This window comes from Nicotiana attenuata, chromosome 2 (assembly GCF_001879085.1).
Source record: "Nicotiana attenuata strain UT chromosome 2, NIATTr2, whole genome shotgun sequence".
Classification (NCBI taxonomy): Eukaryota; Viridiplantae; Streptophyta; class Magnoliopsida; order Solanales; family Solanaceae; genus Nicotiana; species Nicotiana attenuata.
In genome coordinates this window covers 77,531,247-77,549,309 of record NC_031990.1, presented here as the reverse complement: position 1 = coordinate 77,549,309, position 18,063 = coordinate 77,531,247, and the positions used below count along the sequence as shown (strand labels likewise).

Below are 18,063 nucleotides of genomic sequence, written 5' to 3'. Positions count from 1 at the left end.
TGGTATCCTTTTCCATGCTATCCCAATAATACCCTGCTCTGATCACCTTGCAAACCAGAGAGTCTGCACCAGAATGGTTCCCATAAGTACCCTCGCGGATTTCCCGTAGTACATAATTAGTGTCCACGGGTCCCAAGCACACTGCTAGTGGTCCATCCAAGGTTCTTCTGTACAACGTTCCGTTTTCATCGAGCGAGAATCGAGCTGCTTTGGCTCGAAGTGTTCTTGACTATTTTGGGTCCGCGGGGAGCTTCCCATGCTTCAAGTAATCGATGTACTTATTCCTCCAATCCCACGTTAAACTTGTTGAATTAATCTCTATATGGCCTTCTTCGACCACCGACTTCGATAGTTGGATGACAGTCCCCGTGATGATATCGTCTTCTTCTACCGATGACCCCAAGTTTGCAAGTGCATCGGCCTCGCTGTTCTGTTCCAGAGGTACATGGTCCAGTGTCCATTCCCTAAAGCGGTGCAATGTTACTTGAATTTTGTCTAAGTACCTCTACATTCGATCGTCTCGAACCTCGAAGCTCCCTTTCATTTGATTTACTACAAAAAGGGAGTCACACTTTGCCTCGATGACTTCTGCCCCAAGGCCCTTGGCTAGTTCGAGACCTGAAATCATGGCCTCATACTCGGCCTCGTTGTTAGTCAATTTAGAAGTCTTGATAGATTGCCTAATGACACCGCCCGTAGGTGGTTTTAAATGATGCCAAGCCTAGACCCTTTCACATTTGAGGCACCGTCTGTGAAAAGGGTCCATACCCCCGACAACGTACCCGTTTTTAGCAAGAGTTCCTTTTCTACTTTGTGTATGAGGGAAGGCGCGAAATCGGCCACGAAGTCTGCCAAAATTTGAGACTTGATAGCCGTTCGAGGTTGATATTCGATATCATATCCTCCAAGTTTGATGGCCCATTTGGCCAATCTGCCCGATAACTCGGGTTTATGCAAGATATTTCGAAGTGGATATGTAGTCAGTACACATATAGGATGGCATTGAAAATACGGTTTTAATTTCCTGGATGCGCTTATTAATGCAAGGGCTAATTTTTCCAAATGTGGGTACCTGGTTTCAGCATCCCCTAGGGTCCAACTCATATAATAGACAGGAAATTGCGTACCTTGCTCCTCTCGAACCAACACGCCACTTACCGCTACTTCGGACACGGCTATATACAAGTAGAGTGTTTCATCCTCCTTCGGAGTATGGAGCAGGGGTGGGATCGAAAGATACCGTTTTAATTCTTCCAAGGCTTGTTGTCACTCCGGAGTCCATGCGAAGTTGTTCTTCTTCTAGAGTAGGGAAAGAAATGATGGCTCCAATCTGATGACCTCGAGATAAATCGACCTAGGGCAGCTATCCCTCCAGTCAACCATTGTACAGCTTTCACATTGTTTACCACGGTGATTTCCTTGATGTCTTTGACTTTATCTGGGTTGATCTCTATGCCCATGTTCGACACCATGAAACCCAAGAATTTGCCCAAGCCGACTCCGAAAGCACATTTCTCAGGGTTGAGCTTCATGTTGTACTTTCTTAGGATATCAAACGTCACCTGCAAATAGGTCAAATAGTCCTCTGCGCGCAGGGACTTAACTAGCATGTCATCAATATAAACTTCCATGGATTTCCCTATTTGGTGTTCGAACATTTTATTAACTAGGCGTTGATATGTGGCTCCTGCATTTCTTAGCCCGAAGGGCATTACATTATAACAATATGTACCATATTTCGTGATGAATGAAGTCTTTTCCAGGTCCTTCGGGTTCATTTGAATTTGGTTGTACCCGGAGTAGGCATCGAGAAAGGTAAGGATCTCGTGGCCGGCCGTAGCATCGATCAAACGATCGATGTTGGGCAATGGGAAAGAATCTTTAGGGCATGCTTTGTTCAAATATTTGTAGTCTACACACATTCTAAGTTTATTCCCCTTTTTAGGGACTACCACTATGTTAGCTAGACATTCGGGATATTTTACTTCCCTGATGGATCCTATTTTGAGAAGTTTGGTTACCTCTTCTTTGATGAATGCATGCTTTACCTCGGATTGAGGTATCCTCTTTTTCTTCACTGGTTTAAATCTGGGATCGGCACTTAGTCGATGGGTAGTTATCTCTAGTGGGATCCCTGTCATATCTAGGTGGGACCAGGCGAAGCAATCAATATTGTCAATAAGAAACTGAATGATTTTTTTTCCTGAGTTCGGGGGCTAACCCCGTCCCCAGGTATACCTTTCGTTCTGGAAGATGGTCGATCAATATGGCCTGCTCGAGTTCTTCGACCGTGGACTTTGTCGCATCCGATTCCTCGGGGGCAACAAAGGCTCGGGGGATGAGGAGATCTTCTTCTTCGTCCTCAGCTACCTGTTCATCGAGCATCTGTCCCTCGGACTCAACCGAGGGCACGGTCTGTGATTGCTATTTGGCTGCCTGTTCGTCCTTCAAATTTTCTGATATGGATGGTGTCAATATCGGTGCCAAGTCGTGCACTGTGAACATCTCATTAGTTGCATGTTGTTCTCCATATACTGTTTTCACGCCATTCTTTGTGGGCACTTCATCATATGATGAAGGGTCGATGGCACCGCCCTCATGCTATGGATCCACGGCCTTCCTAGTAAAGCATTATACCTTATGTCACCTTCGATGACATTAAATTTGATGTCTTGTATGGTTCCGGCCATGTTGACTGGGAGGATGATTTCTCCCTTAGTTGTTTCACTTGCCATGTTGAATCCATTCAAGACTCGAGATGCCGGTATGATTTGATCGAGCAGCTTGAGCTGCTCCACGACCCTTGACCTAATTATATTTGCCGAACTACCTGGATTCACGAGAACACGTTTAACTTGAACTTTATTTAAAAGAGTAGAAATTACCAGTGCATCGTTGTGAGGCTGAGATAAGGCCTCGATGTCTTCCTCGCTGAATGTGAGGGTGCCCTCGGGCACGTAATCCCGAGTCCGTTTCTCCCTTGTAATGGATACTTTGGTGCGTTTGAATATAGGTCCCAGTGGGACGTCGTATCCACCGATGATCATGTGAATGACATGTTGAGGTTCTTCAGGTTCATTCTTCCTGCCTGCATCTCTTTCCCTAAAGTGGTTCTTAGCCCGATCACTTAGGAATTCTCGAAGGTGGCCCTCATTGAATAACCTTTCCACTTCTTCCCTTAGCTGCCTGCAATCCTCCGTTCTATGACCATGTGTGCCATGATACTTACACATCAAGTTCGGGTTCCTCTGGGAGGGATCGATCTGTATTGTCCTGGGCTACTTAGTATCTTTGATTCTCCCAATAGCTAAGACGATCCCTGATGCGTCTATGCTGAAGTTGTACTTTGATAATCGAGGGACCTTGGCGGGGTCGGCGTGCTTATCAAACCCGTTCTTATCCATGAGTCCTCGATAAACTTGACCACGGTCACTTTTTCGATCGCTCTGAGAGGTGTTGTGGCTCGGACCGTTGTTCCTTCGATCGGCATATGGTTGATACCGTTCTTTGTTGAATCTTTATCCCGGTCTGTGTCCCGCGGGGGCTTGGCCGCGAATCTGTTAGGGTGAACTGAGCCCGAGGGGGCTCCCAACTGGTCGCCTTCGACCCTAATTATTGATTGATAACGATTGTGCACATCCGACCATGTCACATCTGGATATTCGATCAAGTTTTGCTTTAGCTGTCGAGATGCTATCGAGCTTCTTTCATTCAAACCTTGCATAAAGGCCTGAACTGCCCGGTCATCGAAGACTGGCGGTAGTTTCATTCTTTCCATCTAAAATCGGGACACGAACTCCCTTAGCATCTCGTCATCCCTTTGTTTTATTTTGAAGACATCCAATTTTCTTGTGGCCACCTTTAGGCCCCGGCGTGTGCTTTCACGAAGGCGTCCGCCAACATAGCAAATGAATCAATAGAGTTAGGAGCTAAGTTATGATACCAGATCATAGCTCCTTTTGATAGTGTTTCCCCAAACTTTTTCAATAATACTGACTCGATTTCAGCATCATTCAAGTCATTTCCTTTGATTCCACAAGTGTACGAAGTAATATGTTCGTTAGGGTCAATTGTTCCATTATATTTCGGTATATCGGGCATGTGAAACTTCTTGGGAATGGTCATCGGAGCCGCACTTGGGGGGAAAGGTTTTTGTATGAATTTTTTAGCATCTAGACCTTTCAAAAGTGGAGGTGCTCCCGGTATCTCGTCTACTCGGGAGTTATAAGTTTCCATCTTTTTATCGTTGTCTTCTATCTTCTTTTCTGCTGACCCGATCCTTTTAGTCAGTTCCTCGAGCATTTTCATGATTGTGGGGTCAGTCCCCGAGCCACTTTCATCGGGCATTTCTAGCGCTGGTTCATGCCGGGCGTTCACCGGTTCGGCAGTGTTAGGAGTTCTGTTCTGACTTTGAAGTTGAGCGATGGAGACTTGCTGAGCTTGCAGCATCTCGAATATCACTTGGAGGCTGACTCCTCCTTCTTCCGTTCCTCGTGTTTCCTGGCCTCCAGCTTGGGCTTCCCTACGTGCATTCCTTAGGGGGTCTGTGCCTGCGTCCGTGTTTAGAGCGTTGTACGAACTGATATCAACTGGCTCCACATTTGGCACTTCCTCAGGGTTTATGGGTGGTACACCAACCCCTATACCGCTGTTTTCTCCGAGTCCCTCACTGTCGTGAGCAGGTGCATTTTGTGTGCTAGACATATTTCGACCTGAAATCAAAAAATCTTTGACAAGAAAAAGTGTGAAGAATAACATGTGTTATCAGAAAACTAGCACTAAAATAATCACTATTATCTTTCGTCCCACGGTGGGCGCCAAACTGTTTACCTCAAAAAATATTAGTAACAATTAAAGATAATTTGTGGTTTTAAAGATATGTGATATATTCTAATACTAGTGATTATACAAGTAATATTAGGCTTAAGTAAGAAGAGTTGGTGAACCAAATCAGTGTTGTTGGAGCAATAGGGGCCTCAAGCTTGATTAACCCAGGGACCTCGAGGTCATCTAAGAACAATAAAGCAAAGACAATAAAGCTAAAACCAAATGTTGAGCACGATAAACAAGAAAAGCAGAGTGGAATGTTCTATTGCAGTCAATTAGATATCCTTACAAATGATTGGGGTCCCCTTTATATAGGAGGGAAAAACCCTAATATGGTACATTTCCAATTATGATAAAGAATCCTATTGGTACAGCTGTATAATAACCTTGTACGGACTTGTACTATTTCGTACAAATCTTATCCTATAATTTAAGTCCTGACCCACGTGTTCTTGGAAATTCCCGCTCTTTCTTGAGTGCCCTCGAAATTGTACTGCCCTCGAGGCAGATCATGACGTGTCCTCAATTTATTTCTCGAGATGTGCTTACCCGGGCCTGGCTTGATTCTCACCTCGAGTTCCCCGAACCCGGGCTCGGAATGTAATCAAGTCTCCAACTCGAGCTCTCCGATTTTGACCGTATACATGCATTCTACTTTTACTAGTGACTTAAAAAAGTATCGAGAATTAACCGAATCGTACCGATACCGAAGAGAAACCGATATGATTCGGACATTTTCAAAAGGTTTAATTTTGGTTATACATAATAGAACAATCAAAAAATTGATATGGTACAAATTTCATGAAATAACCGGGCGAACCGAACCATTGACACCCCTAGGTATATAGCATAAATTACTCAATAAAAATTTAGAAAAATGTCTAATGTCAGAATTTTAAAGTTTGCTCACCAGGACTTTTCATGGACGCCAGAATTTTAAAGCACGCAATAGTTATGGTGATTGTAAGATTTTACCACAAATCTTGAATTCACCAGGATTTTTCAATATTGTGGCTGAAAATTCTAATGATCATCATAATTAATGGTGCTACAAAATTCTGGTGATCCTCAAAACTCAAAAGTTTTGGTGCTTCAAACTTTTGGCGGGTAATTCAAAATTGAATTGAGCGTGTTTTAAAATTTTGACAGGAGGATATTTTCCAAAAAGAAATTTAGTGAGGTCAAAATATGAATAATGGTTTAATTTTTTTATTTGTTAGGTTAACATGTCCAAAACCTGAAACTCCTTATCGAGATTGCATAGTATTTGCAAATTATACATCCAGAGCTTAAAGCACACTCATGTTAAATAATGGTATAAAATATTGACAAGTCAGAATTGAGGTTATCCTATTATCCTTTATTCAAATTTTTGAAATAATTTCTTAACTCTCATGAATATAAATAGAAAATACAGTAAAAGAGAAAAGAAAGACGAGCTTAAAACATAGCATGCAGAGAAATGTATCTTCTTTTTCTTCAATTTTCTTCTCTTCCTTTTTGTTTATGTATTGGCTTTAATTTTAAGTCACTTGAAAAGATTAAGTATGCATCCAATAAGAAAAAGTTGGATGAAAATAAGTTAATTTTGTTACAGAAGAAAATAAGATAACATACGAAGAGCAAACTTGTTCATTTATAGGTTATAGAATAAGTTTTTCCACGAAATACGTTAAAGAGATGTTTTGCAGTACTGGAAATTGATAATAGGTAAATTTAACTATAATTAGGCCCTAAAGAACCACCTTCTTGTATAGTTTTGATGATAAAAGTGATAACAAAATGCTCTGATTAGTGTTTTTCATGCTTTGCAGGTGATATATGACAAGAGAAGGCTATGGAGTACTTTTGGGATCAAATATGGAGAAAAAGAGGTCAATCGTAAAATTCCGCCAAGTGAACCACGCGAAGCAGCTCAAGCCAGGCCTGAAGAAGGACTGCCTCGGTTCCACTGCGATCGCGGCAGAACCGCGGTAGAAGACTGTCGCAGACAAGTTGAGATTCAGAGAAGGTGTGTGGCCGCGGTTTGACCGCGACCGCGGCAGAACCGCGGCAGAGGCGGAAAAGTTCAGGGACTTAAGTGCAAAATACGGGATTTTTAGCCCAAAACCCTATTTTAAACACTAGACTTCGCCCAAAGGAGGCGAGGATTATATTGGAGAATATTTTTAGCAAGCAAAACAATTGTGAGAGATCACCTAAAACTTCATATCTTCTTCTTCTTTAATTTTTCTTGCAATTATAATTATGAATATTGTTCTAGTTTATTTACCCATAGTCATGAGCAGCTAAATCTTTTGTCTAAGGTTTTGTTGGAACCTATTGAGGGATGAACTTCTTATTTATGTGAATACAAATTGCTAGTTTCAATCTCTATTTGTTCAACTATGTGTTTGTTGTAGTTAATTGACAGGATCCTCAATTAGCTGTGCCTATGTAGTGTGCATAACTCGGGAGAGAGTGCATATTTAGGTTATTGTTGAACAACACCACTCCCAAAGTATAAGAGGGATCTATAACTGCGGGTTTAAAGGCGGGATTAGGAATAACAAAGCCTTGGGTGCAATCTTAAGTGAACTGTGATAAATAAAGCTAGCTAGTGTATCTCGGGAGAGTGCATTTAGTAAATTACTGTGATTACTCGGGAGAGATTTACGGTAAGAAGAGCGTTCATGATTGATAGGATGTGTTGGTGAATTTGTATAAAACATAAACAGAAGGAATTCCATCAATAAGGGAAATCAGTACCTTAGCGCTTTCTCATTATTGTTTACAGCTTAGCATCTTTACTTTGCAGCTATTAGTTACTGTTAATCTTAATTATTAAAAACACCATCAACTGTGATTCTCAACGTTTGGGAAATTGATTCTAAAGAGTTTAGTAGGTCTAAAGATAGTGATTGATAGGTTAATTCTCTGAGGATTCGACTCTGGGCACAATACTCAGGTTATATTTGCAACGTCCGCATTGTCCTTTTTATAAGGCATAGTTGGGCGTGATCAAATTTTGGCGCCGTTGCCGGGGAATTAACGGTGTTATCAATTACAATTGAAAGAAGTACAAAAATTCTTAGTGTAGTCAGTTTTCTCTATACCCAACTTGTGAATATTTGTGTAATTAATTTTTCTTACCTTGGTCTATTTTTATTGTTATTCGTGTTTATTTTCTTAGATTTGAAAAATGGCATCATATAATAAAAATTGGTCGGATGGTAGTTGTTCATACTTTGATGACCCTTGTCCTTATTATGGAGGACCACACTCGTGGCAAAATTGTTTAAATTCTCCCAGGGGTGGATTGTGTGCACAATCTCAAACCCATGAGTGGAGTATTTGTGATAAGTGTGGTTTTCAAAATGGTTATTGGGATGATTGTGCTTATTTGTCCTTCCCTTCCCCAAGCCCACACTATGATGATTCTACTTTTTGTGATGAAAATTATAGGGCCATGGGAGTTGAAGAAGTTGAGCATGGCCGAAATGGAGAGTTCAAGCTCATGTTGGAATGTTTACTTGAAGGAGGAAACAAAGAACAAAGTACCTTGGAGGAGCTTTTGGAAAATAGTCTCCGAAATGACTTGGCACTTGAAAGGTGTCACTCACAAATGGGAGAAATGCTTGAAGCTTTAGAGGTCCAAAAAGCCTCGGAAGTTAATGAAAGCCAAGAACTTTCCTTAGATGTGGAAGCCGAAAATCTTTCCTTGGCACTTGATCAAAACCAAGAAGAATCCAATTTCGAGGAAGAAAGTGAGCATTACTTCGAGGATTCAAGAATTGAACATCCGCCAACCGACTCCATGAGTGTTAATGATGCCGAGAAAAAAATAGGATTAGAGTCAACCGGTGTAAATAAAAATTTGGTTGAGATTGACTCTAACCCGGGGGAAAAAGAGGATGTCAAAATCCGAGAAAAATTGCAAAATGAAGGTTTGAAGTCGCATTCCAAGCATTTTTCAACATGGGACCTGTGTGGTGATATGGGAATTGATCTACACAACTCAATGAAGGATTGCAAGGAGGAAAGGCAACAACCATTCATCTTACAATTTGAGGGAACAAGGAGGCAAAATGACATTCCTCACATGAAAGCCAAGAAGTGCAAAATGAAGTACTTAAAGCTTGGCTCGATCATCAACGTACCACCCCCGATCGCTCGAGGTCACAAGCTTGATTCCAAGCTAGGTGCCCAGTTCATATCATCCAAGTGGCGAGAAAAGTGTGTCAATTTTTTTTTTCTTCTTCTAGGAGCATGGAAAGCAAAGGTATTGGAAGGATGCAACAGCAAACCAAATGGTTGGAACTAAGTGTGAGGTACCCGCACGAAGGACCAAGCTTGGGAGAAGCCTGAGTACCCCATGATCTGCTAGTGCTTCGGCCTTTGCCCTACCAGGGAGTTTCTTTTACCCTCTTATTAGTATGGTGTGCATTGGGGACAATGTACAATTTTAAGTGTGGGGTGAGGAGATTATCTGGGTGACTTTCTATGATATTTTAATTGTGTTAGTTTAATTGAATAATTAAAAAAAAAAAAAATTGTAGAGGACTCTTCCTGAGGACGGACCACTTGGACAGTACTCTTGAGGGAAGTAGTCCAGGTAGATTTTTCTTTATTTTATTTTATTTTTTAGGTAGTGTAGTAATTATCCCTTGGTTTTTCTTTTGACCACGGTTCTTTTCCAAGGGCTTTTCTTGAACCGGGTTAGATAGATTTTTCTTTTGTAGTTTTAGGACCAAGATGGGTGAAGGCTAGAATGCAACTCTAGATGTACACACCTGAGAATAACAAAAACGAACTGAGGGTGCGACGTCTAGGCTCGTTTGTAGACTCATACTTTGATGCCTTAATTTTGCACATCTTGTCTTGCTTGAACGCTCGTATGAGTGTGTTGATAAACTGATTCGGAATGAGTTATATGCCAAGTGTGTGTGAGCTATTACTTGCATTCTGTGCTTGCATGCGATACCTAGAACTTGCCCTGTGTGTTTGCAAAGCGAAATAGAAGCTGTTTGGTTTTAAATTACTGAGAATTTTTACACATTTTGTCCCTCAAATATCAACAAATTCGAATTTTTGGACCTTGTGATTTCTGATTAAGCTCATTCAACCTTCAATTAATTTATATATGCACTTTTGATCCCCTTGATTGAAAATCTTCACAAATATAACAAATTATTAATTGCTAAACTGCTTAATTGTATATTTGAAGATAATATAATTCTAGAAGTTATCCAAATATATTTATTATATAAAGAGACCAAAAATATACATTTTAATTACCTCAAGGTTATATGTGTTTTGCCTAATTTATGAGAATCAAAATCAGGGGCGAAATCACCTGTTGCTAAGGATGGTCAATTGACCACATTTCGTCAAAATATTACGAAAAATTACACCGTATATATAAGTAAATTAATTTTAGATGTATAAACAGAAATTGAGCAACCATTGTCAAGAGATTTTTTACTTTTTTCTAGTCTGAACACCATTGGAAAATTTTCTTGTTTCGCCACCGAACAAATAAGAATTTATCAAGAATACGAATCCGTCACCTCTATTTGTTTTGTTTTTGGTCTTCCCATTCTTTTTCTTTGTTTACTCATGATTTAATTTTATTAAATCAATACTGACAAAGATTTTTGAATATCTAGAAAACATTTCTGACTTTGAGTGTTTAAAATTTATACGAACATAATTGAAGGCAGTTAACAACTACAAAGAAATTGACATCGTTTTTCTCTCTTAGTTGAATTAAAGTACGTTTGAGACATTTTATCCATTGAAATAATGATTTTTATTGTTAATTCTTTGAAAGATTATCAATATCAATATTTATCATTTTTTTCATTCAATCATTCGCTTTAAACAAAATCGAATTTACGAGATAAGCCAAGTTCTTTTTTTCTAAGTATCAAAGTGAAATGATCATTAGGTACTCTAAAAAATTAATCTAATTAGTACTCTTAGTTACCACATTACTATAAGTAATCTGATTGTTGTAATGTATAATAAATTACATTAAAGACCCAATATTAGAAAAGTAATAAAGAAAAAAAAAGCTCTTCCTTACATTTTACTGGTAGCCACTTTCTAATTTTCTATTATCTTACTTTTCTCATTAAAATATAAGACAAATGAAGTAACTTAACCCCATTTATCTTTAGCAAAACTGACGCAGATTGCCTACTTATATGCACGTAAAAGCAAATCATGACTAATTGGGAAGACCAGCTAAATTGCAGCAATCTTACTAGTATAATAGCAAATGACTAAATTATTGCATTAATTTGCGAAATTAATCATTCCGTTATCTCTAAATTTACAACAACAATTGTAATCTCTATTGGGATTATCTTTTTTTCATGGCCTTAGTGTTGTTACCCTCTTAAGATTTTGGCTATAAATTTCACGCGAAAGCACTCCATTATCCAGCCAAATCAACCACAGAGTTGAAACTAATTTAGAGAAATATTGTTAAGCCTAAAATGGCAAGACATCAAACTTTTTTATGTTTGTTCGTCACCATTTTTGCTAGTTTTATAGTTGTAGCATTTGAAAGTAAACAGGTAGAAGGAGCTTTGAATGGTGATGGGTGGAGAATGCTCGTGCTACATTTTATGGAGACCAAACCGGTGGCGAAACCATGCGTAAGTTATACTTGTACAATACTTTGTTACAATACTTGCACTAATAATATTATAAAGGCTACATGATTTCCAAACCATGATATGGATAGCATGAACGTCATTTCACAATTATAATTTTCTTTTTCTTCTTTGAAATGAAACAAATTTTCCATCTAAATAGAAATCGAGAAAAACAAGTGAAGCTTGCTCAGTTGATGAAACGTTTTTACTAATAATAGGCTAGTGGTCCTGGTTAGACACGAGTATGTGAAAGATTATTATCGTCTCATCTGAAGATTGAATTAAAAGATAGAACAGAGAAAGATGGTATTACATGAACATTTTCACATATGCGTAAAAAAATATTTGCAACTTTGTAGTATGGGAAGCGGCCAGGGGCAAATCTAGGTGGGTGGAAGGAGGTTCAGCCGAATCCCCTTCGCGGAAAATTATACTGTCTATGTAAGGTTTAATTTTTTTTTTCGTGTATATATATAAGATGTTGAATCCCGGTAACTTCTTCGCATGTTTATTTTTTTAAATTCCCTTGGGGAAAATCCTGCTTCCGCCACTGGAAGAAGCAATCAAGTATACGTAGCTTTTGCTCCTGGTAGATTTAAGCAATGTAGCTTATGAGAGATTTTAATATTTCCATTTAATATTTCCAACGTACCAAAAAAAAAAGATATTGCATAGTTTGGTTGGTTCACAATATACATATTAACGAAAGTTTGGATACTATTGCAGAGGGAGCTTGTGGCTATGGAAATTTATTCCAGCAAGGATATGGCTTGGAAACAGCAGCACTAAGTACAGCACTTTTTCACAATGGGGCAACATGTGGAGCTTGCTTTGAAATAATGTGTGTAAATGCTCCTCAATGGTGCAATGCAGGGGTGAAAATTACAATAACAGCCACCAATTTCTGCCCACCAAATTACACAAAAACTGTAGATGTTTGGTGCAATCCTCCCCAAGAACACTTTGATTTGTCAGAGCCAATGTTTCTAAAAATAGCCAAATATAAAGCAGGGGTTGTTCCTGTAGTTTATAGGAGAGTCAAGTGCCACAAAAAAGGAGGGATCAAGTTTGAGATCAAAGGGAATCCTTATTGGATTCTTGTTCTTGTTTACAATGTTGGAGGTGTTGGAGATGTGGCCAATGTCAAAATCAAAGGATCTAAAACTGGTTGGATTACTATGTCAAGAAATTGGGGCCAAAATTGGCAAACTTCTGCACAATTGGTAGGACAGAGCTTGTCTTTCCAAGTACAAACTAGTGATGGCCAATGGGTTCAATCTGATAATGTTGTTCCTACTAACTGGCAATTTGGTCAGAATTTTGAAGCGACGAATAATTTTAACTCGTGATGTATTGTGGAAATGATTAACCGTTCATAATCAATAGAGTTTATCGATCTTTTCTCCCCACTTGTGTGATTACACTGGGTTGTTGTTATTGTTATTTATCGATCTTTTCTCTAAATTTCTGTTTCGTACATTCATTCGCTATAGCTTTTAGTGTAATATATTTATTTAGGACAAAAAGAGCTAGATTAAGAAACAAAAGATAAACACAATACCTCAATTGAACCCATTTATCCACATACATAATAAATTAACTTCTATTTACAGAGAGAATCTATGGTTGAACCAAAATTTTCACTAAAGGGTGTCAAAATATAAAAAAAGAAGATAAATATACGAAAAGGCCAAGGGGATTCAACATATAATATATATGCATAAAATAGAGTTCTTTTACATATCAACATAGTGTAATTTTCTGGGGGAGGATCGTCAGTAGTTGACAGTTGACACCCCTTAGTTATACGTGGCTCGGCAAATGCCCATAACACGCCAATAAGCAATTTTACTTCACTTATCCACATACGTAATTAAAATTAATAATCAAGCCTTGTATGTTCATTGCTTCATTTGTGATGCAAGGAATTCCAAGTTTTTGGTGGAAGATCCTCCTATACTTATGCTGTTTCTAGCCATTTCCTTCAACTTAAGTGAATTTGCTCTTATGCTGTCATCTGATAACAAATCTTCCACTTTTTGCTTAATTTCATATCTGGAAATGATCCCTTTCTCATCTGCATTCAACGATAAGCCTATTCTCCAACCATCAGAAATACAAGTCTGTGTATATAACTGATCTCCAAAATAAGGCCAACATAGAAAAGGGACTCCCATACTTAGACTCTCCATTGTCGAATTCCAACCACAATGAGTCACAAAACAAGCAATGGAAGGGTGAGCCAACACCATTTCTTGAGGTGCCCACTCAACGATCTTCCCACGATTAGCCACTCTCTCTGAAAAATCACTCGAGTACAGAGCAAACGAACCATTTGCCAGGCCAGACCAAGCCACCCATAAGAATGGACGATTCATAAGCTCGAGGCCTAATGCCAGTTCTTCAACCTGTTGTAGGCTGAATCTTGAAGTGCTGCCAAAGGCTACATAAATAACTGATTTTGGAGCTTGTTTGTCAAGCCAGTTCAAGCAACTTGAATCTTCTGAATAAAGGCTACCAGCAGATTGCCCATTGGCAAGTAACGGACCAACAGGAAGAATATTGGCGGCCAAAGCTGAAGCTGAAGGGGCGAGTTCACTAAACCAGTTGCAAATGATCCAGTCTGAACTTATCATCCATTCAAAAATTTCTTTAATAGATGCAAACATTATCTTTTGTGCATCCGTGCCCTGTGGATGGTACCATGTAAATTCAGCAGTGCTCATGGCTGGTAAATTCGGCAGCACTTGGATTTTTTCTTTCTTTAATGGAGTTCCTGCAAGAGTTACAATCTTCCCAAGATTAGATTCATAAGTGCCTCAGCCAACGTTTGTCATGGCACTAAGTTTAGAGATGAGTCCAAAATTTAAACTTAGATGACTTCAACTTTTATATTCTCACCACTAATTTGCAATTACGAGTCCAGATTTTAATATTTATTGAAATTTTTGTGATATTTCACATATATATTTATGTTCCGTATAAAAAATGTTTTGATTCAGTTGAATCAGTCGATCATACATTGCTTCAGTTTAAGTTTTACTTCTCAAATCTCTTTTGTTCTTATGTACATGGGCAGACGATCAATATTAACAATAAAAAGTTTAGGATTATATATAAGGGACATTAGCTTACCATCAGTGTCAATGACTTTTGCTTCCATAAGCTTAGATATATTGAGACCCAAGGCCAAGCATCCTGGTGTAGAACAGAGATAAATAGCAGTCTTGATCCCCAATTTCTTAGGAATTTCGATCAGAAATCCTAATGGTGAATCGAGTATAACACTAGTGACCTTGTCGCTGGCCTTGTTGAGTAAGTCCTCCAAATGAGCAGGCATAACTTTCCTAATACTTTCAGACAATATATGTAAATCTTTCCTATCATCCTCAGGATTGAGCCCATCAGGAACCGAGACTAGACGAATCATTCCTTCCCCAGAATCTGGAATTTCATCGGACAAAGTTGCAGACGAGAACTCTGTACTCACAAATGAGACTTTCACCCCATACTCGGCTAAACGATGTGAAAGTTTGATGAGAGGCGCTGCGTGACCTTGTAAGGGATAAGTCATCACCAGAACATGGCCATGACTGCCAAAAACTTTACGGCCATCGGTATCCATGGACAATTTCCAAGTACCACCTCTGCTATAAATTTGTTTGATTTTATACAGTTTGTATGAGATGACGACTTAGACTCGTACACAGCCAAAGTTGATGCATGGTTTGTTATAACAGAAAGAGGGCACATTCTTCTTTCCCGAGTATATAGCTGATTTAACTCACTTAATATACCTTGGTTAGTTACCTTACACTTATCCTTCCTGAATCTATAGCTGATTATAGGGGTGGCAAACAGGCGGGTCGGGTCGGATATGACGGATAATTTAAAAAACGGATTATCCCACCCGACCCGTATTTGAGACGGATAAAAACGGGTTTATCTGGCGGATAATATGAATATCCATATTATCCATGGCTTTTTAAATATGATCACTAACTCCAATTTGAGGCTTTACAAATGTAAAAGTTAAACACATTAGTTATCCATTGGTTATCCATTTGATTAACCATTTTCTAAGTGGATAGTATGGTTCTTTATCCATATTTGACCCGTTTTTAAATGGTTCATTACCAACCCATCATCCAACCCATTTTTTGATGTATAATATGGGTGGATAACTGTTTTCTTTTAACTATTTTGCCACCTCTAGCTGATTACACTCACTACCTTGGTAAAGTACCTTTTCAATTTAGTCAAGAATAAGCAAAATCTGGATTACTTTAATTTGATGTTGTTGACCAGTTGATTGAAATATGGCGTTTCATGCGTGTGTGGTTCAGTTGAAACTTTTCCTTTTTTGGGAGATTTAAACTGCTTGAGACACTTTCTCCATGAGCTTCTTTTGTGTACTAAGCAAAATTTCAAAACTCCCACAACTATCCGACGTTATGTTCACAAACTTCCCAATAAAACAAATGCCAGTATTGGGGATTGCACTAGGCTTTTTGTCGTTGTTGTTGTTGTAGAATGGTAAAAACTTAGATAAAATACATTCCAAAAGAAAAAAAATACATAAACTACTCTGAAAAATAAAATACTTTCCGTAACGTTGAAGAGAAAGGAAGGAACAAAATGGATTACTCAAAACAAATAAACAAATAGTAACTAGTAGTAACACAGATCAGGAACAAAAAAAATCACATAATCTTTCACAGAGAAATAGGAAAACTCCTCTGCCGTCTCTAACTACTATCATCCCATGGATCTTTTATAACAATAATATGAACTCACAACATTCATCCACTTGAAAAGTCTATCTATTTGATTTCCTAATTCCGCGAAGTAGCAGCTTTAGACTAGGCTAATTCTTCATAACTGAGGCAAAAACTAGCAGCAAAACAGAAAAAGATCATCGTAACCTCTCTCTAGCCGGACATAGAGATAAGCTTCACCTTTTATTGCCAAATGCTCGAGCATGGCTTCTGGCAAGAAAAACAATCAGAGCTCCAATTCCAGCAGCCGTCCCAACACCAAAGCAGAAAGAGGGCATGTGAACAATTGATCTTCCTTTGTTTTGCATCATTTCCCAGTGCAACTGAACATCATCCGGGTGCCATAAGCTCATGTGTACAGCCAACGTCATTTTCAGATCAGAATCAAGTGGTGTGCTGATAATTTCCAAACACACCGGACATGAAGCTTTCAAAGACATTCCATCTTTCTTCACAGTGACTCTTCCTGCAACTGCTATTGCCTTATCTCGCAACGACTTCCCAAATGGTCTAGATATCTGCACAAGGATTTTTGGCTTCAGAAGAAAATATATTGCAAGATTTGCTAATAAGGCATAATTTAGAGGCAGATCAAAATTAGATTAGAGTAACTGGCTTACCATTATGAGCCTACAAACCCGCTGCCACGACATCCTCAGCTGCTTCCTCATCTCCCCTCTTCTAAGACTAAACTAGTGTGAATAATTAAAAAGGAATTTGCTGTTCTCTGCAATGATACTTCATTGCGGGGAAAAAATCAAAGATATGAATCACGAAAAAGAAATCAAATTTTATTTTATTAACAGCACGGTTCATAATTAGTTCTGATAAATAAATTTATACTACCTAGTTAAACACAACCCACAGAGAATCGTAGACAAACCACTATTCTTAAGGAATGTTTAACAGCTTAAAATAGGGTTAGGAAGTAGTTCAAATAATTTATTCATTATTCTAAAAAATATCGAAGCATTGAGTAAAAATGAATTAAGGGATATTATATTAAAAAAAATGACATTGTATAGCCACTCTCAAAATAATAGCCGAAAAATATTATATATATATATATATATATATACATTTTTATACACTTTTGCGGCTATCAAATGTAATACTTTCAGACTCGAGCTAAAAGTGATCTTTGCCCTATTATATGTTGCCTCTTTGAATGAACTACTTCACGGGTCTTTTGATAGCAACCCAACCCATTCGTCCCGTCGTCCGACTCCATTTGAAAGTCCCAATTTCCCCCATTTTTCTCTCTTTCTTTACAAATTTCTTAGGGGGACATTGATTTTGATGCTTCAAGGAACAACACTACATTACGCCAAAAGAATAAACGATTCAACTGTAAAAAAACCCACATCAACACTACAATGAGTAAAAGTACAACATGTTTAAGCAGGAAGAGAACAATTTCTCCGTTGCTAGGTGTAAAATTCAAATACAGTTGAAGAGTATACAATGTGCATACCGATTTACCAGGCAGAAGCAACTTCCCTGTATAAAACTCTGTCGACGATCTTTGAGTTACCCGTATTTGTCCAATGGAACGATTTTTTGGGAGGTAAATTTGGGAAAGTTGCCTTGGTGACGAAGCAAATTAAGAGCGCTTTTGGATTAGCAGGTTAAAATAGTTGGTAAAATGACAGTGAAAATAGCATGGACTGGCCAGTTTTTTGACTGGTAATTGAAAAATAGCCAGTATTTGCAAAGTCATTGAAAAATAAGCATTATTTTGCTGCAACACGAAAAGTTTTAGCATAACATACTGAAGATTGGAACACATGTGTATGAATTCCAGCATATTATGC

At 38.5% G+C, this 18,063-nt stretch overlaps 3 protein-coding genes across 6 annotated transcripts; 1 reads left to right on the top strand and 2 right to left on the bottom strand.

Moving 5' to 3' along the window:
• Positions 2,267–12,847, top strand: LOC109221327 (expansin-A23-like). Its single transcript, XM_019385802.1, has 3 exons — positions 2,267–2,623; positions 11,423–11,471; positions 12,198–12,847. The coding sequence occupies exons 1-3, from the start codon at positions 2,267–2,269 to the stop codon at positions 12,818–12,820; spliced, it is 1,029 nt and encodes a 342-aa protein (XP_019241347.1). The 3' UTR covers positions 12,821–12,847.
• On the bottom strand, positions 13,148–15,176 carry LOC109223046 (UDP-glycosyltransferase 83A1-like). Its single transcript, XM_019387311.1, has 2 exons — positions 14,607–15,176; positions 13,148–14,247 (listed from the first exon to the last, which is right to left on the bottom strand). The coding sequence occupies exons 1-2, from the start codon at positions 15,094–15,096 to the stop codon at positions 13,373–13,375; spliced, it is 1,365 nt and encodes a 454-aa protein (XP_019242856.1). The 5' UTR covers positions 15,097–15,176; the 3' UTR covers positions 13,148–13,372.
• On the bottom strand, positions 16,087–17,851 carry LOC109223045. 4 transcript variants are annotated; one of them, XM_019387307.1, is made up of 3 exons: positions 17,724–17,851; positions 16,870–16,987; positions 16,087–16,767 (listed from the first exon to the last, which is right to left on the bottom strand). In XM_019387307.1, the coding sequence occupies exons 2-3, from the start codon at positions 16,918–16,920 to the stop codon at positions 16,426–16,428; spliced, it is 393 nt and encodes a 130-aa protein (XP_019242852.1). In that variant the 5' UTR covers positions 16,921–16,987; positions 17,724–17,851; the 3' UTR covers positions 16,087–16,425. The 4 variants fall into 4 exon arrangements, with proteins under 4 accessions (XP_019242852.1, XP_019242853.1, XP_019242854.1 ...); XM_019387308.1 differs by having other exon boundaries at positions 16,870–16,976; XM_019387309.1 differs by having other exon boundaries at positions 16,870–16,936.

Bases quoted from the DNA above. Each gene is read 5' to 3' on its own strand.
- LOC109221327 (XM_019385802.1), top strand. From the start codon at position 2,267: ATGGCCTGCTCGAGTTCTTCGACCGTGGACTTTGTCGCATCCGATTCC. The intron at 2,624-11,422 runs GTAAAGCATTAT...TGATGGGTGGAG, and splicing joins ATGGATCCACGGCCTTCCTA to AATGCTCGTGCTACATTTTA. The intron at 11,472-12,197 runs GTAAGTTATACT...ATACTATTGCAG, and splicing joins AACCGGTGGCGAAACCATGC to AGGGAGCTTGTGGCTATGGA.
- LOC109223046 (XM_019387311.1), bottom strand. From the start codon at position 15,096: ATGGATACCGATGGCCGTAAAGTTTTTGGCAGTCATGGCCATGTTCTG. The intron at 14,248-14,606 runs GTAAGCTAATGT...TAACTCTTGCAG, and splicing joins AAAAGTCATTGACACTGATG to GAACTCCATTAAAGAAAGAA.
- LOC109223045 (XM_019387307.1), bottom strand. From the start codon at position 16,920: ATGAGGAAGCAGCTGAGGATGTCGTGGCAGCGGGTTTGTAGGCTCATA. The intron at 16,768-16,869 runs GTAAGCCAGTTA...ATCCTTGTGCAG, and splicing joins GGGTTTGTAGGCTCATAATG to ATATCTAGACCATTTGGGAA.